We start from the raw sequence: 27266 nt of genomic DNA, 5'->3' as shown, positions 1-27266 counted from the left end.
TTAAATTTCATCCTTCATATAATCTTTACTGTCTCATGTTTGCATACTAGAATCTAAGGCTCTTGTATTCATTTTATTATTCTATTTACAATACCCAAGCTTAGAATCAGTGGATTAGTATAGAACTTTTTTCATCAGTGATTTACTAAGTCATACAAAGCAAAAATTTATTTCTGTAACTCCTCAGCTATATATAATTTTTGCCAGAACAAAGAAAGTTTATGCAAGGCAACAGAAACACCATCCACAATGGTATAAGAGCAGTACAGAACTCCCTTAAGTTCAGCTTTTAGAGGAGACTTGCAGTTGACCAGCTGGCTCTGTCCTGAAAATAGGGAAGTCAGTAAGACCAGGCCAAGGCCAGAATACCCAAGAGATGCACTGAATCAGTGCAGTTTCTGTTGCAACCTCCCACAGGCAGGACTCTAGAGCTCAAAATCTGTTTTCCTTGGCAAATGCCATGGTGTACAATTCCACAAGCCCCAAAGGACTGATATTACCACTACCCTTCAAGTGAGTATTTTCTCTGGCACAGCTGCCATTTCAGGTGAAGGAAATAAAAAAGGAGGACAGACTGCAATTGAATCAAGTTCACATGACAACTTGACAACTACGGGTGTACTGTGCCATTAAAAACACACTGGCTTTACAACACAGAACTGTAATGCCATTAAAGACATGTAAATCTTGACCCTTCATGAGTACAGTAAGCTTACTCTACCAGAAGTGACCTGAGAAGGAGAGTACAGGCTGAGGAGAAGTGAAATTTGAGTTGGGTATCTTTTCCTCTGTGACTTGGGGAAAACAGAAGACATTATGAGAAGATCTCTAACCCTGTGCTACCAAGATAGGTACACAGGGACCACAGGTAATAGTTCAGAAGCAATACATCTCATCCTTCCTCAGCCACCACTTGTGACATTAGCATCACCTACTGTATTCCTGGAAAGAAGATAAGAAGAATATTAAAAAAACCTACGTAGCACTACAGAATTATAGATATTTGAAGGAAAAATATTTGAATCAATTTCCCAAGTTTAATGTACACATCTTTCTCACAGTCATTCGGCAGTACAGAAAACATTTTAATACCTAAAATGTATACTCACAATCAGAAAATATAATATGAACAAGAAGTAGAGAAAATAAACAAAGATTAGGACATCTCAGAAGAGTGGCCACACTTGATCAAAGAAGCTGTACTAATTCAGTGCCTGTCTCCAAAAGCAGATGCCTATTAAAGACTGCAAGAATAGGGCCAGCATAAAGCATTACTTGCCCCAAACACTGTTCCCAGCCTCCAGTGATTTGCGGCTCACAAAGTTCCCAAGTCAGACACCACAGACTGTAAAGATACCTGAGTCACCTGAATGTTAGCTACCTCCCCAGAGCCATACTATGTAAAAGCAGTAAATAGTGCTGATTTTTACAAGCCACACATTTTCACAAAAATTCATTGGCTAGTCAGACTTCCTCCAAGATATCCAGAGTTTTATTGCATATAATCAGCCTTTTGCTAAAAGGAGCGTGGTGAGCCATTTGGTTAACTATCACAACAAATCATTATTAATAAAGTTCTGCTAAATCAAAACTTTAGATATCTTAACAACTCACCCAAAACTTTTTTCAAGTTCATTAACCTCTAGCATATTTTTTCTCTAAATACAGGCTGTTAGAGTGGTACTTTCTTCCATCTGTTAAACTACCGTGCTCTGAATTGCACAGAAATGCAGCTGAATAAAAAACTGATTCATTGAATTTAATAATTTAGATGAAGCTCTATTTTATTTCCATTTACTCAATGGCAGAATTCTCATAAAGCCCAAAGAGTACAAGACTTGAACATGCAGACATTCTGTTAAGTGATAAAAATCCAAGGGTTTTTTCCCCTCCCATGTAAAATTTAAAATAACTCAACTTTTTGATTAAGGACTGAGTAAAAGTCTTCAGATTTCTATCTAGATACTCAGTTCTCAGGTGAGAAGAGGGGAGGAGTTAGAAAAAAAGCCCAACACATACACAGCCAAAATCTTCCAAGAGTAAGACAGTAATGTGTGGGAGAAAAGGAAAAAAAAGAAAAAAGAAAAAAAAGAAATTCAAGCTGGAATGAATAATTGTCAGGATAATCTTCTGTTATTTTCTAGAAATGTTTAATGAATAATGTCACATATCCACCAAATAAGTGACTTCAACACCCTCTGCACATTCTTATCTCCTACTTGTAGATAATAATGTTACCCTTTGATTGTTTAACCTTCAAGGAAGCTTAGCATGATAAGGTACATTTATCTGTTCCTGGTCATTCACCTACAAAAACTTCACATTATTAATCTGCAAATTCCATTCTTTAAGGGTGCTGCTGTACATTACAGTCTGAAGTGACATTTTAAAATATCCTCATCCCACCAAACACAGTAACAAGAAAGTAGCTGCACTCTTCCCAGCTCTTTTTCCTGCCTACAAGTATGGAACCTCACCGCTGGAGTTAAACATTGCCTTTGCTTCACACTAGTAATTTGCTTTTAGCTGCTTATAGCTCATAACTCAGTCATTCAAGTCTCCACTTTTAATATGATTGAGGGCTGCCCATGCAATGACTGCAGCTATCAGCTGTGGGGAAAGCCTGTGGCAAAAACATTAGCAGAATGAAATTGGTACTATAGCATGTAATAGGATAAGGGGTACCTGGTGAGGTGCAGTTGGTGCTCAGATTTACTCAGCAGTTCTGTCAGTTTTAGGCAGTCCTCTCTGGCTCCTGCCACATCCTGCTGGGCTTGTTCCAAACGCTGCTTGTTTCCATTCAGCTCTAATCCCAGTTTTTCTATTTTCTTAGAAAATTGTAGAACCATAGAAAGTATATTTAAGAAATGCAAGGAAACACATTTAAAGACAGTAAATCTTAATGTGACAAAAACCAAATAGTAACAAGTATTTTTGCTTTAGAACAAAAGTAATTTGATGATGAAAACTGCAAAACAAGTAAATTAAAGTATTTGACATTATACTCTCATGCAAAGTCAAAATTATACTCTCATGCAAAGTCAAAATGCATACCATATAGACACCATAAGCACATTAATAAACAATCGAGATTATTGCCTTGGCATGTTTAAGAGATCCACATTACAATCATTTTCTTATTTCCTCATGCAAAAGCTTCCATATTTGTATCTGTAACTCACTGCAACAGAAAGCAGAACAGTGACCGTGTTTAGATGCTATTGGACATAGGATATGTCCTCTGTTTGCTTATCTATTACATAAGCAACAGTGCATGGGAATCAAGCTCTTGTCATACTCTTAAAATATTATGTTAAGAGAATACAGGTAATTTCATGATTTTGTTACTTACAAAACAAGTTATTTATGACTGAATCTTAAATAGCGGTCATGGCTAATCCTACCACATTCTTTACAGTGTAAGTCTTTATATGTCAACTAAATCAAAAAAGGAAACCTGATTTAGGTAATGAGTACTTTAATTTATTACACATACAACCATCAGGAAAGTTGATGGACCCTGGACATACTATTGCCAACTTAATCACAGTATCAACACTTGAAACATTTTCTATAAACATTCTCAGAAGAAATAGAGACCAATACGTTTGAAACATAATGCAACACTTTTTCCTAAGGATGTTCTAAGGACAGTAATGTAGTATAGAATAAGTTAACAATACATGTATTTGAAGGTAGTAGCTTTCTTTCACAAACTCCCTACACAAACATTTAGCCATTATTGGATCTAGACAGAACTTTTAAAGTCATCTAAACTGTGAAAGGACATATGCAGTACAGAATAAAATTGTTCATGTAGGGAGTCAGTGCAGAATAACTATTATACTTCAAATTCATACCATAACTTATTTTGTCATAGCTTTCTCATGTAGACAGGCCTTAGTAGCTTCTTCAGTTAATTGAATTATTCATTCAAACAACTACAAGAACAAATGACTGTAATTCAGTGCCAATATTTGCACTTGAAGCATCTTTGTAATAATGTTGTCTCCGTTCCTCTTGTGAAAATGTTAACTCAAATCTCTTCCAGTATGTTATGATGTTGCAGATAAACACAATTTCTCCATCCAGAAAAAGGTTTCATGATGTTCTTTTTATTGATATTAGATATCGGTAATTACCGTATACTTTTCCCATAAGACCATTCAACAAAGGTTCATGATATATCTTTTGATTGGAGTTTGAATGTCACCTCGATGATACAGGACACCTCCCATATTAAACTGATAATTTCAATTTTGAATACAAAACGAGTGAAAGTATTTGCAAGATCATTAGTCTTCTTCCCTTTCAGAGACTGTAACAACCTATTGCACCATGAGAATATTTTCATACCAATCCACATACACTTTGTCTTTTCACTTATTTCCAGAGACTTCTGCATCCTTTCAGTAGAACAACAGAAGTCTCAGCAAGTTCTCTGCACTCTAGTCTTCTCAGCAGCAGTAGTTTGACAATATTATTTTTCTCTGTTTTAAATTAGGACATGACCTTTTCCCATTTTTACAAGCTAAAACCAGAAAAGTCCTACAACACTCATTAAAATTCACTTAACAAAAAATATATATTTCAAAAAGACAACAAAAATATGAATTAGTTGAAAAGAATCAAATAAGTATTTGAGAAAGCATAACCACAGCTGTGAACATCAATACACTTCACTGCCACTCCGTAAGAGAAAAGCCTCAGTGAACAGAAGGGCTTTACACCATTCCCTCCAGTTAAACGAGCTCAGTCAGGTTTTGACAGAGACCTACAGAAGGTAGCAAATTCAGAGCAGAATGATCTGTGGTGAAAATGTTCTATCAGCCAGATGCTGAACCTTCAGGATTCAACCCTAAAATGCATCCACAGATTTCAGCTGTCATGGATATGCACAACGAAAGAAATGAATTCTCAATCAGTGACTCCGTAACAGGATCTTTAAGAATTCATAGGGGTTTTATGACTTCCATAACAAGTAACAAGGAAGCAAATACGGGTTTTCATGACCAATTTTATTTCTGCTACTTTAATCAGTAACCCCAACATTCTAGATCAGATGCTTCTCTCCACACATGTATATGCCCCTGTGTGTGTATTTGTGTGTATGCATACAGAAATATATCTTAAATACCATTATTTAGACATCATCACAACACGAGTGATGAGAGGAATAAGAATTCTAACCTAGCAATGGCCACAGCAGAACTAGCAGACAATCTCAGAAGAAAAGGACAGAAGGAAACTACTCTCATCCAAGAAGACATGCTAACAAGCAAGTTACAAAGCAGTGGTGTCTGATCCAGGCATACTTCAGAGACACTAACTAAATTATTCTTAAGAAACGGTTATTAAAAACAAGTTGGTAGAAGCCAAGCTTTATTATGTTGAAAACTCACAGCCCACTTCCAGATGCTAGATGCTCCCTCAGTTTAGTAACTCAGATAATGGCTCGAAACACACAAAGCCTCTGAACCTGAGATCTGTTCATGCATAATAAAAAACAAAACTTTTCCCCCTTCTGCAAACAGTGTCTACTACATACTAAACTACATAATGCATACACAAGTCAAGCTCATCACAAGGTAATCAGAATTCAAAATACAGAAGAACTCCATAATCAATGAGTTTTCTTCACTGATCCCACAAGGAACCTTATCAGATAGCATCTTTCCAAAACTATTCAGATGCAGGCTAGTTTTCATGTTACCTTTTGTACAAATTTCTTCTACTGGGAACTGTAGCTGCTATCTGGGCTTTAGCATAACTGTAGGGAGACGTAGAAACAAACCACCAACTAAACTACTTTGATAACAACTCCACTTCTCATGCAGTGTTAATTTGATCCTTCAGAGCCTATCACTTGCAGTGCAGCTTTTTACATGATCAGATAATATTTCTTCAAGATACTTAACTTTTCAATGCATGTGAGAGACAAGAGATGGAGTACAGAACAGAAAAAAGACAGATGACAATCTTGAGTTTAAGAAAATCTGAAACAGATTTTCAGTATAACAAGGAACAGAATTATCATAACGTATACGTACAACAAGACTACATTAAACTTGGAACATTGAAACAGGAAAATTATGGTGCCTAACTCCCCAACTTTAATATTCCTATTACTTCTGCATATAATTTTAAGAGTATTATTTGATCTGTCTTGCACTGCCTAAACTTCTGGAAGTATGGAAAAGGCAGTTTGCCATTGAAAGATGGCAGCCTGAACCTCAGCAAGAGAAACATATTAGTAAGAAGAAGCACATTAACACCACTCTGCATTCCTCTCCAAATCAGTTGAAAGAAGAAAGCTTTACCTAACGATAATTAACACACTGATGAAATAACACCACAGTAAGGATTTATACACATGCCTATATATATATCTTCTCGGAATTTAAAGTATTTTATGTTCGCAGCATGCAGTACTTTCTAGAGGTTGTTGAAACAGTTGGGATTCTGAGCATTTCTCATTCATTAGTTCATGAGTTTACAAACTGTCTTCTGATTTTCACAATGCATTTTGACGATAGAACTGGAGGTGCTCATTCAGTGACATAAATGCAGCTTACTGAAAGGCATAAAGGATTTCTCAAACACTGGATGAACCTTCACATATCCTCCTCATTAATCATCTGAAATTATCTTCACCTATGAATACTCATGTATGTTTTTAAATCAACTAGACATTTCTTTAACTCTGTAAAATCTGATAAAATTAAATAATGAAGTAATTTGATTCAAAACAAGCCAAATTAAAGATTAAAATAATTGCTTAATTCCTTTTGTACTGATGCTGATTCTATTGTATGCAGAAAAAAATGGAACTTCAAATTCTAAACCAGCAGATGTTTTTCACAGAATTTTAAATAGCATTTGTCTTTTCTGTCAGCTTTGCTGCTATTTTTTAAATTAAATAGATGAGAATGATTAAGCAGTGATAAAAAGTCATACTCTATAAAAATGTAAAAACAACTTGAGAAGCCTTTTAACAAATCAAAAATATATTAACACTAAATGAGCTAATAGTTGACTTATGACATGCACTGATATACCAGTATACTTCCATACCAGGCATGAAAGTGCACACTAAACCTAAAAAATAAATGCTGCACTAACTATACCACAGCACAAATTCTGCAGTAGTATAATTTTGGAGGGAAAGAGACATCCACATATTTACAGTACTTTCTTTTCTTTGTTTCCTACTTCATTCCCTTCATTTTAACACTTTTAAAGGACAAAAAATAGAACCAAAAAATAAAAGAATGAAGACAAAGTAACAGAAAGCAAGATATAAATGTTATGGTTGTTGGCGTTTGCACCAAAAGGCAATCAGCAGCTATAAAATCACATACATTCCAAATTAATATATAGTAAAACTTTAAAGGCCCTGAAGCTCCCATGCTCAGTTCCATTTACTAAAACAGCCCTTCAAAGCAATGAATTCGTGCACAGGAGTAAGGCCAAAACTAAGCTCCTTTTAAGAGGTACCATCAGCGTTGCCATTCAAGTGCACTTAACCACTATATATAATAGCAACTGGGAATTTCTGCATTGTTTAAAACTTATCTTAACCAATTCTGCCTTCCTTATTTATGCACAAATTAATCCAATATAGAATTATCACACACATTTTCTTGTTTTCTTATTTAAATTACAAGAAAGAGGAAACTTTTTGCAGCAAGATTCCAGTGTATTTTACTTGAAGAAAACTAGCAGCCCATATTCAGCAGGGGTCGCTTGCAGTCATTTCTATCTTAATCTTGATATCAATCAAACAACACTAAGTCCTGGTCAGTCTCTAAACCTCAGACCTCCCAGGCACAGCCATCTGACATAGCATATTGCGCGTGAAGAGCTATCCAACTTCATAAAGTGAGTTAGGGGCATCGCAAGGTTAACCTCTGCTAGGCCCCAACAACGTTTTTCTCCTTTCTGAATACTACTGAATTACTGCTGTTTTCTATTTAAATCTGCTTTGGGACACAATGTAGTTTTGGAAACGAAACTTGGTTTTAAAGAAGAAAAATTCTTTCTGGAAGTATATTTAAGATTAAAAAGCCATGACAACGTACAAATAAATTGCAAGAAATACAACATGAGCAAGGCATAAAAGAGTCTACAAAGATCACCTCCTTAAACTAGAGTCAATTCTTTACAAATATAGAACAACACAAAGTTCTACAAACCATTTAGCCCAAAACAAAAAATCTCAAGTTAGGAATGAAATTGAGAACCCACTCATATATTGACAATGAAAGATGAGCAGAAGCACAAAAGTATCTCCAATAAACACACAGAGTTCCTTTTCCCCACCAACAGTCCGCAAATCTATAGATCTCCAAATACTAAACAGAAAAGAAGAATCTAGTCTAGATGAACAGTAGAGACTGCAATTCATTGTACAGATATTAATCACCCTGGCCTTATGTAGTGGAAGTCTTGCAGTCCTCAGATGCACATAGTTTTGTGACCATATTATCGCTTAAGCTGAAACATAATGACATCTGGCAGTAATGTGGCACCCCTTCAACGTAATGAAGGGCAAAACTTTGTGATCGGAGCCATCACCTACACAAAAGTCAGGAGCAAACCTGCTTCCAAAATGATAATTAACAGAAATGAGGGGCTGCAGATTGCTAGAAGAGAGGCAGAGAAAGAACAGGGAATAGCATGGAGGTGGGATGATCTTAAACACATTTTTAAATCTAATCAAAGCAAACTTCCTATCTGTAACTGTTAGCTATGTGCAGCTGGGGCAAGAAAAAAAAATAACAGACAAGATCTGTGTTGCTAAGTATATATTTATGAATATGCACACACAATTTTTAAATTAAGCAGTACTTTAACATGGCTGTCCTTGTGCAAACTCTCGAAGAGCATCACTGCCCCTGGATACTGTGGATAAATACCAAGAGAAACAGAAAAGAATAAATATCTTCTACAAGAATTTTACCTCATTATTTTCTTGAAAATATTTAAGCCACAATGCTATTTCAGGAACAAAACTTTCAAACCCATGAAGATTACTATTGCAACATTTTAACAGACAACATTGCTGTACTAGAGATTAGCTCAGCAGCCACCAGTAGAGATAAGAAAATGATTTTGTACCATAGTGGATCAAGATGCATTTTTAAATGGACTGCAGCTGTGGGTGAGGATGCTGGGGAAAGATGGGTTGGTGGAGAGTAGATAGTTTGCTCACTGATTTTAAAAGATATTACCAGAAAAGGAGGGATACAAATAAGAAATGCAAATGGGGAGATTACACCTTCACCGTGGAGAAAGAGGACAAAACTTACTTTACTTATCCTTTCAAAACACATATTTCACGTGATCGATGTGGGATTGCCTCTTCCTAGATAGCATTAAGAAGAGCTACACAGTGAAAATAGGCAAGTGATAGTCAGGGAATTCGACATTATTTTTCTTCTTAGTTGATTGTTAACACAATGACTATTGATAAAGTCACCCTTACTCAAGTAAGAGAATTGAGAAAACAGGCATTTCTGTAAGCATTAAGTTTAAACACACTACACCAAGAGCTGTGCAATTCTTTTCCTACTTCGAATAATGTTTAATGTACACAAATAATTTTATGTGTATCACCACTCTGGGTACTAGAGCATGGATCAAGATTACTTAGGCCACTGGCAGCTATGAGAAATAAAATTCTGAGAAGTAATTTGGGCTGAAAAAGCTCATCTCACTCTTCTCAGCAGGCCAGCTGCTTTAGAGAAGCAGACCAGTACAAAAAAATAAAGATAAATAATAATTAAAAAAAATCTACTGGGATTTCCCAGCCTCAGATATTTCTGTAATGAAAATAGGACTAAGAGTGTATAATGAAGGGTGATCCTCAGTGATCCTTGAGGAATGGATGGTTGACATAGGAGAGCAATGCTACAGCACAGCAGGAACAGCAGATATTTCATAACTGTAAACAGACACTTCTTTTGTAAAATAGGGTCAAGATCAGATCATCATTTTTACTCAAAAATCGAGTTGAACTACTAAACCCAGTTAGGAAAATATTTTCCTCCTGAACAGGTCAGAAAAATTGTAACAAAACAAGCCATAAAGTAGCAACATTTTACTCCCTTCTCCTTTACCTATTTTGAGAGTAGGACTTGAAATACTTTTTTAAAAAGATTTATTACAAAGCAATTAGTTACAGTAGAAGGTTATCACATATTCTTTCTTAAGGCTTTATTGTCCAATAGCAAATGTGTGGGTTTTTCTTACTCTGAAGGCCATTATTTTCAAGGTCAGATGAGAAAAATCTAACCTTAAAGAATTTCAAGCTGCCTTAGTAGTAGTATTTTCATTTTTGCCCTCCGTGCCAAACAACATTCAAATACACTTACTAATTTAACAGAATTCCCTTTAAAAATAGAAACTTCTGAGAATCTTTTTAACTAATGGAGTCACCAAATATTCAGTAGAACAATGAACATTCTTGTAACAGCTCTGAATTCTGACATATAATCCTAATCCATCCTCAGCAGAGTACCAACCCTTGCAATTCTATTGAGTTTCAAAACATCTGGTGATATTGTCGGTGTCCCAGCCCTTGAAAAACTTCAATATTTAAAGCATGGCTTACGGAAGTCTCATATCTATTCACATGACGACATCTCAGGGAATCAGTGTCTTCAGGAGGTTGTATTTTATCTTGTATTGGACACACTTTATTCTGGAAATGCATATATATCCAAATTCTTGGCCTGTTTTATTTTTGATGAAGACAGTCAGTAATCTCTTCATTTATAATGTCTAAATTAGGTTACTATAAATCATGGATTTATGACAAATGAGATAAACATTCCCAAAATACCTTTTGGCAAAATGCTTTTGGACTGCAATTTTGCCAGATTTTTATTTGTCTGCAAAATTGTCACTCAGTCTATAGTGTATGGAGACATCATTTAGGTTCTGTCATGCAACAGCAAAATGCTCTTATGTATAACTCTTTCCACGTGTATAGGTTGTGCATACTAGTGATTTCATCCTCTTTTACTTGGGCTGAGAAACTTACAAACCACAGCTCAGAAAAGAAATAAAATAAAATCTCGGGTTTTTCTGGTAAAATATTTCTGGAGGTTTCCATTCTGTCATCTACAAGGCACGCAAAAGAATTTTGCTATCCCCAGTTTCAAACTATATTCAGATAATTTTAAACACAGCATTGAAAGGTTGTTTTTCTGTTGATTTTGCAGGTTGAGTTTAAGGGCTTGGATTTATTCCTACATAAAATGTTTTTCTGATTTTTCACATTACAAGAAAATGTACAGCACTGATTTCCTCTAGTTGCATTTAACTTATCCCAGAGCTTTATTACAAGACAAGTTGTGAAACACTCCTGAACTCTAACAAAGATGCCCAAATTAGCTGGGACTACATAAGCCAAGACTACAAACTGTCTCCTGAAGCTTGCAAAATTTTCTAAACCAAATAAAAATGACTTACACAGAGACATGAAGCAAAGAAAAACAACAAACAACAACAACAACAAAAAAAGAAAATGCAGAGCAGAAAAGAATAAGTGATGTTAATCTGAGGAAACAATGACTTAATTTTCTCAAAAAAGATTTCTACAAGAAATACACAAATCAGCCCATGCAGTGCTTCTAAATTCACAGAAAAAGTACCATAAAAGTGAAGTCCTACTTTGTCAAATATGCCACAATTTTTTCTTCTGATAATAGCTATTTAGGTTAGGGCGTGACTTCTCTCTGATATAGTTGTGCTAGTACAACCCCTAGTGTGGACACTGTTTACTGCCATGAAGGCATTGCACTTGTTTTTTTCCAAGTTCGTTCCTAGGAAGATAAAGCAGAAAATATTTCATTTCAGCACAGTCGCAATGGGAGAGCTGAGACAGAAAAGAGAGGGCAGCAGGCTATGCTACTTCACAATACACCGGCTCCAATGAACAGATGCAGTTTTTATGTTGAAAAACTGTGCGGTATATACCCTCCTTGCCCCCTGCACCCTCAATCTTAAGGTTAATCACATCACGATGGATGATATTACAAAACAATTATTCAATTTAGATGTTAGCACTGCCCCTTGCTTCTTTATTTTCATTTTAAGACATATGCATATTCAATGTCAATTACAGATATTCCTACAAAAGCAACAATAGTCTACATTAGTCCCTGTTGAGTTAATAAAGACAGGAAAAGAGATATCAGGAAAAAAAGGGGGAAAATACTATATATTATGTAGATAACATTTCCTTTAATTTTCCCATATGATACAAATTCATTTTCAAAGATTGTTATAAATATTAGCTTTTACCAAATATATACCTGATCATCTCAGATTGCACACGTGGGAATCTGACTCTTCTGACACATCTGGATAACATTAATCCTTTTTATAAAGTCATTATATATAAACTCAAATACAGCCTCAAATCCAGAACTTATCCACACAATTAAAAAACATCTCAAAAAACAAGGAAACTCATTCTCAGTATCTCAGAAGTGAATTTGAAATAACGTAATTTGCTTTTAAAACAGAAAAATGCATAGCAGCACTGTTTGTACACTATTATCTCTCCACTTCTAAAATATAAATATGTATTCATTATGAACAGATGGTGGCCAAGGAAGGTATCAACTCTGTCTTAGCCAGAAGGTCAGGTCATGGCTGAGAGACCAAAGAACATTTACTGTTTGCAATTCAGTGCCATGTAAGATGAAACAACTTAGGTCCGTCTTTAAATACACTGGATGTGATTAAGCTGTTTTCATTTTATTTATATGAAACGATCACCTGACTTCTGTAAAGCTATGCTTTAAAACAAGAAAAAGAACGGAATAAAACACACCTTTTAACATATTAAATAATATTAGAACCTATACAGAACTTTCTTGATGACTAGAGTCTCACCAATGAAACAGCTAAGAGACACCAAGCCTTAAAACTTAAAATTAAGAATAAGTTTGTTTTCTATTGTTGTTTTTTTTTCTCCTGCTTTTCTTTTACAAAGGAACGAACAACTGTATTGGACCAATATAGTTGCTTCAGGTAATTACTGAATTACTCTAATAATCTCTACTGGTAGGGATTCCCCCTCCCATCACTTTATTTTGATTATATCAAATCACCACATTTTAGTACATCCGTTCCCACAAGGAATATAATACCACTATGTCAGTACATGAGGTTAGAATATTTTGTTCAATTTTGCAGTTTATTCAGAAGGCAATCCTGAAGCAAGTCGGAGAACAGGATTTAAAATCCAAGTTACTTCTTCAGATATCTTATTAAACACATCCTGTTTTATTTGTATGCCAAGATTATGCCAACTCCCTTATCTGTGATATCTGTCAAGGCACAGACGACAAGCCTGCTTTTTGTTTTTCAAAGTGTCCTTAGGCCTAAGGGATGCAGGAGGATAGAAAAAAAAAAAACAACAAAAAAAGCAGCTCTGAAAACAAAAGGCTTTGGAAGGCCCCTCATTTTCTGGGTTGTAAGATTTTTTCAATACATATTAATGAGTTATTTTATCTAATTAATTTTTATGATTTTGTGTATCTTTATTATAATTTGAATCAATAACATTTCAAGTCCAAACTTAATTATGTTAATAAACTTATTGTCTACATGCAGATTTTGGGCAACTGGTGAATAAAATTTAATTTCAGAAATACTGATTTTATGTTCTTATATAAGGACAGATTTGTTCACTTATTTACAAGTAAAAGAATCATTTAAAACTTGTTGGATAGTCTGCTCTCTGTACAAAATCCATGTAAAAATTATGCTTCCGTGCATCTTATGCACTCTCCTCTGTGTACTCAGAAGAAATTTACTCTCATGAAAAATCACAAATTTTGAAGGAATAACTGGAAATTTGAAAACCTAAAGAAAAATGGATAAAACTTCAACAGAAAGGGCACCTCGAAGATGCAGAGTACACCAGTTAAAGCTGTTTGCCAAGCATGTTGCATGTTATCCTAATAATATTCTTTATTGCAGTGGATGTTTTTTCACCTGTAAAGCATATATTGTTTTTTTTTTTTATTATTATTTTTATTTTTAATATATGTATAGTATAAGAGATTGTTTTTTAAACTTTTCTATGAAGCCCAACATTCATTAGACTTGAATCTTTACAGAAACTGGAATACAAACAACTTTCTTTTTTTCCTGGTACAGTTGGTTTATATTAAGACTTTGTAGTGTTCTGTCAAGCTATATGTATACCTAATTACATGTGACTTACTTGTGAGAAAAAACTGTATAAGCATATGTATATAGGATATACAATTTAAGTACATTGTATGAATTCATATGCTAGAGTAATTCTGTATTAAAGCATGGGATGAGTACTACGTAAAACGTAACATATTAGGGCTGAAAACAAGAACAAGATAACCAAGAGGTATTTACTTAACAGTAATAGCTGGCTTGTTGCCATTAATTCAGAAACCATTTAACAGCAATAAATGATCACTATTAGAAAAATGAATCATTCTAACTTCCGAAATAACCCTATTTAGGCTTCCAATAACTGCAAAGCTACAGCAGTATCATCTCTTACCTGGTCCTTAATTTCAAGCTGCCTTATAGTTTTTGTTCTGTACTCTCTGAGCTCCTTTTCTGCCTCATCCTTCTTCATTTTGGTTTGATTCAACTGATAGCGCATTTCTCCACACACCTGTTAGATTATACAGACAACATGATCCGTAGCTTGAAGAATCAGGATTTGCAATGAGATCTTTTGGTGCCCTCTAGAGGACGTTTAAGTACAAGATTTTAATTTACAGAAATTTAAGACTACATATGGTAAATGTTTTTTACATAAAAAGTAGATCTGAATTCTCTATGTAGTGATTAACTTTGAAATATGCACTGCCTTCTACATTCAATTATATTTGGATCAAGATTTAGCTAACTATAAATATTTATGTTGTAAATATATGTGCCACTAAATACTGTTAAACTACTGTTACTTTTATATTCTTCTCCCATTCTTTTTGAAATCTCAGGGAAGTCTATGTGAACACTTTCAACAACCTAGAAGTAAAGAATCTATCCCATTCCTGTATAAGGGCATAGCTTCTTGTCTTCCCAACTCTCTGCTGTGAAGAAAACATTTAGACATTAATACATTAATTTTCCAAAGTTACAGAACTACAGACTTGCTATAAGTTACAATCCAGTTTTAAAAAAAGGTGTATTTCTACCATATGCATGGGCCAAAAGAGAGGGAATGAAGCAACATTAAAAAATAAATAAATAAATAAATAAAAATCACAAAACCTACAAGTATTCTGCACTATTGGGATGTTCACTACCCTAACCCCCTCATTTCTATTACATCTGATAAGTAGCTTGACTTCAGAAGGCTTGAGGGAGCCCAGTCCCTCCCATGTAACAAACTACTACTCCGAGACAATATTACTCTCTATTTCCCACTTTAAATCTATCTGTTGGGAATGGAGAAGGATAGCAAACAAGCTGTCTCCTTTTCACTTTTCCTGGCCAATTACCTGCAATTTGTGCCTATTTACTTTATCTTAATAATTAACAAAACATAAATATATGCAAGACTGCTATCCCTCACAACCCCTAATGAGAACAGGTAAGAACATTCTGAGGGTAACTCACACCTGCCCAGTTTATAGTCTTCCACAAGACTTGTTTCCTAAATAGGCACATTTTTAATGTGCTGATGGTCCCATGCACTTCTCAACAGCCTCCTCTCACATATTCTACAAAACAAATTCATTTCTACTGTTCAGTCTCATATCTCTTCTCACTTCTATATTTTTTAACTCTTAAAAAGATAAAGTAAATATGCATATGACCATGGATCTCTTTAGAGTCATAACATCTTACTGTTATTCAAAACCAGCATTCCTTTCCTCACAAAACTGTTCTGACACTAAGATACAGCATCACTTATGAATTAAAGGTATGAGAGGGAAAAAAGATCATTTTCTTGGAGGATAACTTGCTGATTTAGTCCTGTTGCAGATAATGGAAAGTACCAAATGCTATAAACTATTATAATTGTTTTCTTTATTTGTTTTATTTAATATTGAAATGTGACATGCAACTGAAAAATCCCAAGAAGCAGCTGCATGGACTGCCAGTCCTGTTTGTTTTTTTAACTCCTTCTTTCTTTATATGAAGAATGGACATACTGTGACCTGTTCCCTCCTCCAAGCAAAACAAAAAACACGCAGCCATCCCTGCCTTTGGCTTCCCCGCACACAGTGCACACTGAATAACACAGAAGGATCAGCAGATGGTGCTGTCCTAATAACTGATTTTCCAGCCTCCTAGTAGTTCAGAATGAAGGTTAAAAAAAAATTCTCACCATGCTTTTTCCCTCCCACTCCTACTACTGGTTTAAAAAAAAAAAAAAAAAAAAAAAAGAAAAAAGAAAAAAGAAAAAAAAAAAGAATTTCAGAGAAATCAAAATTTAGTATTTTTAATAATGGCAAACCATGTTTGGAAAGGAGTAAGATCCACAAATGGATGTACACATTATACAGCTAATGAAAGCAGTCATGCTGATGTATATAGTCCCAATAAATCATCATCAGGACTTTCCTCCAGAATTCTGAGTTGAGCTCAGAGACATGAACACACTTTTTCAGTCTCTCAGGACTGCAATGAAAACACAGCACTACCTATTGCAAAGGGGTCACCTATTAAGCTTTCTATCAATTTTAACTCAAGCAGAGACTAGGAATGCAAAATTGCCTCTCATGAGATCGCAACAAATCAGTAGGCTACAAATTTAGTCAACCAAAATCAGTAGATATTTAGACACATTGCTTCCATCCCCTGCTACCCCACACACAAAAGTAGCATCACAGCTATCCATGAATCTGGTCCAAAACAGAAGCAGTAAAATAGATCATTTTTACATTCTTAAAATGAGCTTTCATATTTCCTTAAGTTGAATCTGAATTAAGTATTCTAACACATTTGACTGGCTCTTTGCTGTAAATTTTCTGCATAACTTACACCTATTTGCATCAGCACAGGTAGCTGAGGATGACAAACAGCTGACAATCTCTCAAGAAGTGGAGACCTGAAGAACAAATTGCTCCCCAAAACCTTCCAATTAACTACTGCCTATAGGATTACTGAGCAGCCACATAAACATTTCAGAAGGCCATAACAAATTTTCATTTGCAGATCGTCTATCCTGCATAAAAATTAGCATCCCTTCATCTTCACAAAGTTGAATTAATTTCTATAATAAAAAAATAACTGCTGTAACAAGACATCATTCCCCATTATAAGCTTCAGACTGCATTTGTTTTTTATTTCTCATGGTATGACTAACACTGAGGCTCTAATAGGATGAGAAATGTGCAAAATAAAGCACCCCAAACCATTACAGACCTAATTTGAATATGAATTTTTAATACAGTATATACGAAACACAATTAATATATATTTTAAACAGTAATTCTTATAAGAAATATTTCTTGGGAGGATGCTTATCATCAACATTAATTAATAAAGCAGTACACTGCAAAGCATTTCTGCAAGAAAGTACTTGAAAAACTGTAATTACAGGACAGGGTTGATTACTGTGGTGTCTTACACCTAATACACATTATAATCAGAATTTGCATAGTCTGTGAAAAAGAAAGCTTAACTTCAGAATCACAAGGTGACTTGGCAGACATAAAAGTTCTCTTCTGTAAAACTTTATGTAGAATCTTCAGAAGAGTTTACATTTGTAATCATGCACTCTTTAACAATACAGAGGAAAATGGAGAAACAAAAGAAGTCTCATCTTTTAAGTCACAACAATAAAGTAAAGCAGTGTGTCTACCTTGGTCATCTCCATTTCATGAGATGCAAGCTGATGTTGTGTTTCTTCTAGCTGGTTGACCAGAGAACTCTTTTCCCTTGTAATTCTCTCTACCTGAGCCTCTAACATGGCGACATTCTCAGACATGGCCATTACCTGCAGAAAACCCAAGAACACAGCAATGGTGAAATTCAGACGGCTACAGATCTAAACCCTGTAGGACTTTCTCCTTGAAAGTAACTGTAGTTATATAGACAAAATATACACCAAGCAATGCAAGAAAAAAAAACATAAATTAGAAATATAATAAAAATATCCAAATATGGCTAGATTACTTTAATAATTGGTATATTATTTTGAATTAATTTATCACAGGTTTTGTATTTGAAATGATTCATTAGTCAGACCAGTCTCCAGAACTTGCTAGCATAATCAGTGTCATAAGCATCCAGCTGCAATATTTTTGCTGCTGTGCAAGAACTATTTAACACCTTCTTATCTCTACTTATGTAGATTGTTTTCAACAAAATCACATTCCCCCAGCTATCTTCTGCATCAGTAAAAAAAACTGCCATTGTAACTATATTTATTCAATTAACTCCAAACACAGACAGTATTTCAGCACTGAAAGTCAAAGCATAATACTGTACAAGAAGCACACAAATAGTATGTTAAAAGCTCTAATTAATTCGGATCAAATTTTACTGAATGCTGAAAAAAATGTAACAATAAAACAGAGACAGTGACCCTTCAGCTATTTAGCCCTGAAGCTTACTAATGTAAGTGGAAATAATGGTGTCTGACAGTTTTAGGTTAACTTACAGGAATTCAAAGCCAAACCTAGAGGATTATATATTCATAACTATTCTTCACTTATTACATATTCACCTGAATGTTGAATCATGCCAATTCCTTCCCTCAAACAAGTGACTTCTTAAAGAAAGTGATAAAATACTCACATAGGAGTTGATTTGATGCACTGTATTCTGTCATTTTCCTGAAGCATAATAGTTGGTTGAATAATATGCAGACTTAAATTATACATATAGATCATAGTTTTCTAGAAACTCACTCTATATCTTTCTTAATTAGAAAAAAAAAAAAAAAGAACAACATAACTGTAATGTAACTATGCATCATTTAACGTGTATGTGGGATTTGGAAAGAAAAGAAAAAAAAAAAAGAAAAAAAGACAGACTACAACTTTTAAGACTTGAGATCAGTTTCAGTAAAGTACAGCACAGCATATGATGAAATGCAAGGTGATGCACTGACATGGAAGAATGAATTATTCTGCTGATAAAAAATAAGACATGCTTGTCACTGTCACCAGAGAGCAGAAATCAGTGCCCTTGCTCCCCCTGTGAGTAAGCTGTAAGCCACCATGAGGCTCCATAGCCTCCACTTCTTCAAGCAGAATAACCGAAAGGATCTCAGTCACTCCTCAAATGCTTGCCCTACAGACCATTCAACATCTTCACAGCCCTCCTCTGAACAACCTCTAATAGTTTTGTCTTTAAGGATGACTTCCAATAGACAGCAATGACTTAAACAAAAAAACTGCTTACTATTTAATGATGGCTCACTGTCCACAGTTTAGGTTTTAATTTCTTTTTGCCTCACCTCAGATCTATGAAGACCTCTTACAAAAGCTTACTTTTTAAAATATCATTCAATCCTTATTACCATACTTAATTCTTGTTTTTATATCTGGAATTGAAGTCAAAGACTTTAAATTCCTAAATATTATTCCACCATCTCACAGTACCAGAAATACAACCATATTCCCTTAGTTCTATATACTATCTATAGCCATATTACTATATAAATACAGAAAAAGCCTTGAGTCAGAAGAGAAATTCACTGTATAATTCCCAAAAATCCATGAGAACATGGTTGAAGAGGCCTTTAAATCAAACATCCCACAGGTTTACTGCTGCGTGAAGTTTCCTCGGTATAAGTGACTGGGCAGAAAACTCTTGTACTTAGTACTCAACATCACACTTGGATCTAGAAGTCTAATGCAAGATTACGTTACAACAGTCAGTCTTAATATAAATAATGAGATTCTGTCTGAGAGATTCCATAAATATAAGGTTGTTTTATTTTGCTTTAAAAGAGAGCTGCAGATTTCTGCAGAGGCAAATTAAGCATTAATCAGATCCCTCTGAAAAATACCATATTAAAATACAATTACAATACTGTAGATTTGATATATTTTTAAGTATTATATAGCACAAGGTCCTAACCTTCATACATACAAAATTTTGAATGTTCAACTTGACAACCTAAGTAATATTCCTTATATAAGAAACCAGGAACAAATCATGCTTTAAAGGAGTGACACAATAGATTTACTGAGCTCTAAAATCCAAAATAGAAACAAAATAAAGGATGCCCAAACAGAAAGTTTAGAGAAATTTTACACTCCTTCTATATACAAATAGGAAAAATCATATGCATACCATTGCTGCCAAGTTCTCCCTTTCTTTCTTCATTTCTTCCCTCACAGCTTCTTTTTCCTCAGTCCTCTTATTGAGCTGGACAGCTAACTCCTTTTCAAGACGATTCTTCTGGCGCTCCATCTCACTTTTCAGTTGCTCACACTGAACTAGAGCCTAAATAAAGAAAAAGTTTCTGTATTTTAAGTAAGAGTGAACTGAAACTTCAAATTACTGCAATATGTATCTAATGTCTCCAGAGAAACCAATTTGCTATTAGAAAGGATGGGTTTTTTCTCGTGTTTTTTTGATGTTTTTTACTTTTTAACATAGCTATTACGATGTTTATGCAATCCTACCATATTAACATCTAGAATAGGACTAACAAATTGCAAACAGATGTATGTTTATTTGTATAAACATACCCTACCGTGATCTGTAATTCTAAATCCACTTCTAAATGCGTTTAGAAGTCAGGGCAAAGAAGAAGGCACTCGCAAGGTATATTTTTCCAAATAAGCAGCTGTTCTTCTACAGCTGATTATTTGCCTTTCATTTAAAACTTCTGAATGCACATCTGTAGAACCAGGCTCCAATTCCCAACTCCTTGCAAACTCTGCTGTTTTTACTATGTGAGTGATTCAAAAAGTTATTCTATGAAATCTATGTTGAACACAGTCCTGGATTTACTGCACCTAAGCAAGTTTAGCCTTTCCAGATCTTCTCCTGTCTCTAAGGAACAGAAACAACTGAAAAATAGGGGAAAAAACCACAATGCTTTTTAAACAATAAGTACCCAAGGTTAGATAGTCTGACAGGATAATGAAATTGTAATACATTGGGCTTCTAAATGCTACGCCCTCACATTTCTCAGGTGGACTTTTCTAAGTGATTCCTTGATACCTACAAAAACAAACAGCCAATTTGTGCTTATCAAGATAAACAGTAGTATTTGTAAAACCAAAACAAATAAAATAAAAACACCAGCCAAACAAAAAACCACCACACAGAGCTGCCTTTCTTATATGGGAGAAACAGTGTATACACAAAGATTCATTTTATTAAAGATTCTACTTATTTGTCTTAAAACATTAAAACATTACTAATGTGAGCTAAACTGACTCATCACCTCTCTGTTGAGTAAAAACTTGGAGCTGTAATAACCACATCTAACAAGTATGTAGGATTTCAAGCTCTTACAATATTTTCTCCTACAAATCACAGACTGGATAAACATGTTCCTATAATACTGGATAAATACTATCAACTGCTATTGCTTCTTTGGTCATTAGAACAGTGTTATAAACCTTACCCAATATTAAAAACAGAGGTGCTTCATTAAAAACAAGTATACTTAAAAAACAAATAATTTAATGATTCAGAAAAATAAAAATATCCCCAAACCACAACCTCTCAATTCCATAGTAATTCACTAATAATACAGTAGATGTCACTAAATCTCAAGGAAATAATTTAGATCAATGTTAGTTATGCTAGCCCTAGTTACTGTAATAAGCATTAGATCAAAACTTGTTTTGCCATTATTATTTACCCAGTGCCAAGAGTTTGATAAAGGTAGCATTTATATAGGACTTCTCATCTTCAGAGTTATGATAACTAATCAGTTCTTGCCTCACACTCATCAGAGGTAAAAATAATTGTTTGTAAACAATGAACAGTTCAGAAATGTGGCATTACCTGTGTGACCTACTGTAGAGAACTGCTTTAGCAGGGGGGTTGGACATGATACTCTCTTGTGGTCCAGCCCCCGTGATTCTGTGATTACAATTATCTTCCTGTGATTACAATAATCTTCCTGTATGCTGTAAATGCCTTTGAAAATATTACCTTTCAGTTTGTATCATCTAGCTCTGAAACCACTTCAGAACTTAAATAATGACCTCACAACGCAACGCATCCCACAGCTTAGGTTGACAACTTAAGAATCCAGAGTTCATGTTCCTACTCAAAATCATTCGCTGTTTGACCCTACCACATCAGTAATAAAGGTTTTATGCATGCATCTCTCATTAGCTTGCAAACTAATTCATATTTATAGGAGTTTTGAATACTCAAAAGCTCTAATCTTTTTGATGACTTTACCTTTGTTTTTTCTAAATTGGCCTCTTCTGTCATTTGCACAGCTTGTTTAACTTGCTCATACGCATTACATTCTCTTTCCTGCATCTCCTTCACGTTTCGCCTCACTGAAACAAGTGCATCCATCAAATCATCTCTCTCTCTGCATATAAAGACAAGAAAAAACACATTTCTTCTGTATCTTCCCATAAGCAGGGAAAAAAAAGCAGGTGTATCAGATGAACAGATATTAACAGATAAAACAGATATTTACAGATAAAAGGCCAAAGTGATAAGCAAAGCAAAACTAAAACTAGTACGGGTTAAGCATAAAAGACAGAATACTCTTAGTATAGGCTGAGATGTTAGTATCTTATGCTACTGGTGTTATGCTTCAGAAGGATGAACTGTTAGGGAAGCTACCAGTAAAACTGGCAGAGCTCAGGTCATGAATGTATTGAAGCAGAATAACTTTCTAGTGGCATTACAAAATATGATCCATGTTAAAAAAAAACCCTTATAAAATATCAGAACAAAGCAGTACAGCATTACCCTGTCATTACATGTAAAATAGCAAGAAAAAAAGAATTAAAAGAAAGGATTTAGGTTCCAAAAATAATTCAGATTACTGAATACATCAGGAAAAATCAGTAGCTTTTTGCTGCACACTACAACTGAGCTAAAGAAAAAGACTCCTGGATTGTCCACCCCTGCACATCTTCTTTATTAAAAAAAAAAAACTGAGCTCTATACCAGAGTACCAAAATCAGTTAAGTCATGATACTTAACCTTTTCACTATTTCTCATACGCTGAATGCTTTTCAGTTCTGAGACAATAATTGCCTTCATCTATTTAAAATACAACTAGATTCTGACTGAAAATTGCTGCTGTTTTGTCTGTGCATCTGCTTCATTGAATCATAACACAGTTCTGCCTATTCATTTTAGCAGCATTTGGACAAACTACTTAGACCCTTTGAAAATATTTACTGTACTATCTTTGTTTTAGTAAGTTCCACCAAAGAAGTTGATTTCAGATGCTGAGAGATGATTTAAGAGGAAGAAATAAAGCAGCTCAAAGATTTTGTTTCAAAGTGCCCTGTAACACAAGGTGACAAAAAAGTACCGGCTGAGTTTCTACAAGTAACAAATAGTTACTTTAAAAAAATAAAAAATAAAAAATGGCAAAATGGCAGATTTGGAAACAGGATTTTTCAGCAACAAAGAGCTTTCCCAGAAAATTCTTGGACTTGTGACAACAAAAATAAATCAATCCTCCCAGTAACCATATAATATGTAGAGATCGCATCCATTTGTAAAAAGGCACGTATTACGCCCCTTCAAAACTCTCCCTTCTAATTGACAAACTACCTCCTCTCCAGAAGACTCATTCTAAAACTCGGGAAATCCTAAGAAGTTTCATGTACCTGACAATAGACAGATGGCTCTTTAACAAACTTTGAGAAAGCTGCAGTATTCTGCCACTATTACTAACAAGTAAAAACGGAGAGATTTCTGAAGATAGACAGACTAGCTGCATTTCTTCTAAATAAATAAATAAATAAAAATGTTCAAGCTGCTGGAATTTCTGAATTACTATATCTCATTACAAACTGCATCTTCTATGTTCAGTTCATACAGTTATTATTTTCTAAACCCTTTAAATACAAGCCACAATTTAAAAATGACTGCTAAAAATAATTTCATTTTTTTCTGATTCAAAGGAAGTTGCTTCAAATTAGTTAGGAAAGTATTCTGTCCCAAACTCTGAAGCTATTAATCACAGTCAAGAAGAAGAGAGATTTCTCTGACAGAGTGAAAGGTTTGCTTGTAGAATTAGTGCAATAAATACAGTCTACCAACAGCCTGGTTGGGAAATTCCCAGGTGATTGCAGTTATTAGATACAGACTAACTTCCTTTTGCATTTGACATAAGAAAAAAACTACCATGGATTTCCCAGTGGCTGTGACCACTCATTCTGCCACCAATTTTCACATTACAATCTGATCTTGGGACTTCGCTGCCCTATAAATGTCTCTAACAAATACAACCAAACACCATGATATATGTGGTCTAATGTAAGCAACTTTTATTTTACGAGAAATAAAATATTCCCAAACTTACTTTGTTACTCTCTCAATGACCTGCATATGAACATTAGAATGTGTCTGCGCAAGAATTGCCTCCTGCTGTGCACATTTCAGACAAAGACCACCAACTCGACTAGAATTTGTGGCTGAAACCAGCGATTTCTGGTGTTTTAGCCTTGCTTCCAAATCTTCACATGTCTTCTGAGATTCTGAAAGGTGCTTCCTAGAAGCAATAACAAACATATTGGAGCACCACCCAAACATTGAACAAGCTATGTTTATATGATATATATAATAATAAATGCAAAAAAAAAGAGCTGTAAGAAGCTCTGTAATGTACATTATTTTACACATTTCAACAGCCTATGGAAAATCTTAACAGAGAAACAGCAGTCGAAGTGTCCCAACAAAATTCAATCGTGTCTTCTGCTGTGAAGAAACCACTCATTTTGAGCACATGACTTATTTTCACTTTTACTTTTAAAATATTTTTACTTTTAAAAGATATGCAGCTTACATGACTGGAAACACAGCATGCATCCTTCAAAACTACATTGTCCTGGGCCAAAATAGTCATGTGGCCTAAACAAGCACAAAGATTCCTAAAATTTTTGATACCAGATATAAGAAGAAAGTTAATGGTGAAAGAGCTCACACGGGTTAAAAAGTCAGCTTCTTTTTACTTTGTTTGGATTATCGGAACAGACACGGAGTCTCCATAAGGAAACTGGACAAAAAAGCATAAAGAGATTTCATATGAAGTTTTGAGGTTCAGTAACATCTGTAAATACAACAACTTGACATAATACACATATTGCCATAACATAACAATGCATTCAAATAAATCATTTGAGAAAATACAAGTAAATCCTATAAAGCCAGCTTTCAGGCAATGTACTTGAAAACATCATAGTTAGTATTTAAGCACACTGTTATTTAAATTCAAACGAAGAACGCTTCCTGTTAGGAGTTGATAATATTTCTTCAATCATAATTTTAACAAAAAAATAAACATTTTGCTTTACCTTAGAGATTGTACTTGGGCATCCAAGATACTGATTTTGTCCTGATAAAGAAGTTTTAGTTTCTCCTTTAGAAAAGATGGGAGAAGAAAAAACAACACATAATTGTGTCTTTTGGTTTGTTCCTTAGATGGTCTTTATATATAAATCTAGACATTAACCACATTCATTCCATTCCCCTGAAGATATAAACCTGTTAGATTTCTCTGAGTCTAGTGATTTAAGAATTTCACATTTTTGTTACAGTTCACAACACAAATAAACCTCCCATTTTCTTAGTTCTACACAACTTGACAGTTCCTCATATGGAATAAATTGCTACAGCTCCACATATTTCAGCCATCTACAACAATTTACAAAAATTAATGATCTTAACTCAGTTTTCCTTTTACTCTCCCCACAACCCTGCAGAAATAAAAGATTCTTCAAGTAGAGTAGCTATTTTCTCATAATATAATAATATACTCCCCCTACCTGGTACTCCTATTATCAAAGAAACAAATAAATCAACCACAGCAGTGATAAAGTACAATGGTGATAACAAGACAAAGAAAGCATCAAAGATCTAGCTCACTATGATGCTTAGAAAGAAGTCAGAATCAATGTGATACTCCCACTTTAAATATTATTGAGGAAAAAAAAAGCATTTAGTGTAAAATGCTAGCTTTCAAATTGGTGTTATTAATAATTGAATATGTTTTCAGCTGAACATGTGCCACAAGCATGATTAAATGCATACCAAAACTTTCAATTAAGCCTGTTCTTCTCCCAAAAGATGGTGTCATGGTCTTGTAATTTTTGCTATTGATATTCCACTTCATGACATCATGTGGAGCACAGAGAAGAACTACACGTCCCAGAGGACCTCAGAGAGGAAAATACGTCACGGAAGTGATGCTCGCTCTCTCTCTGCCTGGCAGCAGGTGTGGGTGTGCTTCCAAGCTGAGAGCCTTCAATTTCAAAGTAGGTTTCTCAGTCTTCAGAAATCTCTCTCTCTTTTATTTTACTTAATTTAATTAGCTTCAACTTCAATTAGACTGTATACTATTGTGTTATCTTGCATTCTGATATCATAGTTAGTAAAATAAGTTTCCCTCCTTAGATCATTGCCATTGCTCTGTTTGTTTTCTTGAGCCCAGCTCCTACCTCCTTAGCCCTTTTCGCTTCCCATTTTTGGGTGCCAGGGGGCCCATGGGCCTACTGGCCCCCTGTCACAGATGTGGATTCTAAATAACTATAATAAACTATAATAAAGACATATAATGATAATAAAGACATTTTTGTACCCTACTGACCCTGCTCTGCTCCAGAGTAGGAAGTCTCATTGCAAACAAGCTTGTCTGGAGGCCCGCTTAAAACATAGCAGCTAGTTTCCATCTGTTTATGGGTTGTGTTACTGCCAAGAATCTCTAAAGTACAGCAGAGCCATCACTGACCTGATATTCTTGAACCAAGATTTACCTCTTGGAAATCAACACCCGCAGCTACAGCCTAACATCTGTGTCTAACTGGAGAATTATATTAATTAGGGAATAATGAGGAGATGAGGTTTAAGAGAATAAAATTTGATCTCAGATCAAATTTGGTTCACTCAACCAAAATTCCTTCAATAAATCTATTACAAAATTGTAACAATAACATATCACAGAATCACAGAATTATAGGGGTTGGAAGGGACCTCTAGAGATCATCGAGTCCAACCCCCCTGCCAAAGCAGGCTCCCTACACCACGTCGCACAGGTAGGCATCCAGGTGGGTCTTGAATATCTCCAGAGAAGGAGACTCCACCACCTCCCTGGGCAGCCTGTTCCAGTGCTCCGTCAC

At 34.8% G+C, this 27266-nt stretch overlaps 1 protein-coding gene across 3 annotated transcripts in view; it reads right to left on the bottom strand.

The window, feature by feature from the left end:
• Positions 1 to 27266, bottom strand: part of SDCCAG8 (SHH signaling and ciliogenesis regulator SDCCAG8) — a 98510-nt gene that overhangs the window by 60349 nt on the left and 10895 nt on the right. For all 3 annotated transcript variants that reach the window (XM_072333843.1, XM_072333842.1, XM_072333844.1), the window contains exons 7-13: positions 25446 to 25510; positions 24455 to 24643; positions 22354 to 22492; positions 20275 to 20427; positions 17831 to 17965; positions 14567 to 14683; positions 2686 to 2828 (exon numbers count right to left, since the gene is read on the bottom strand). In XM_072333843.1, coding sequence (XP_072189944.1) covers positions 2686 to 2828; positions 14567 to 14683; positions 17831 to 17965; positions 20275 to 20427; positions 22354 to 22492; positions 24455 to 24643; positions 25446 to 25510 — 941 coding nt within the window. The remainder of the gene's footprint in view (positions 1 to 2685; positions 2829 to 14566; positions 14684 to 17830; positions 17966 to 20274; positions 20428 to 22353; positions 22493 to 24454; positions 24644 to 25445; positions 25511 to 27266) is intronic.

This window comes from Excalfactoria chinensis, chromosome 3, assembly GCF_039878825.1.
Source record: "Excalfactoria chinensis isolate bCotChi1 chromosome 3, bCotChi1.hap2, whole genome shotgun sequence".
Classification (NCBI taxonomy): domain Eukaryota; kingdom Metazoa; phylum Chordata; class Aves; order Galliformes; family Phasianidae; genus Excalfactoria; species Excalfactoria chinensis.
Note: the sequence above shows the minus strand (reverse complement) of the source record. Positions and strands in the feature narration are given on the sequence as shown.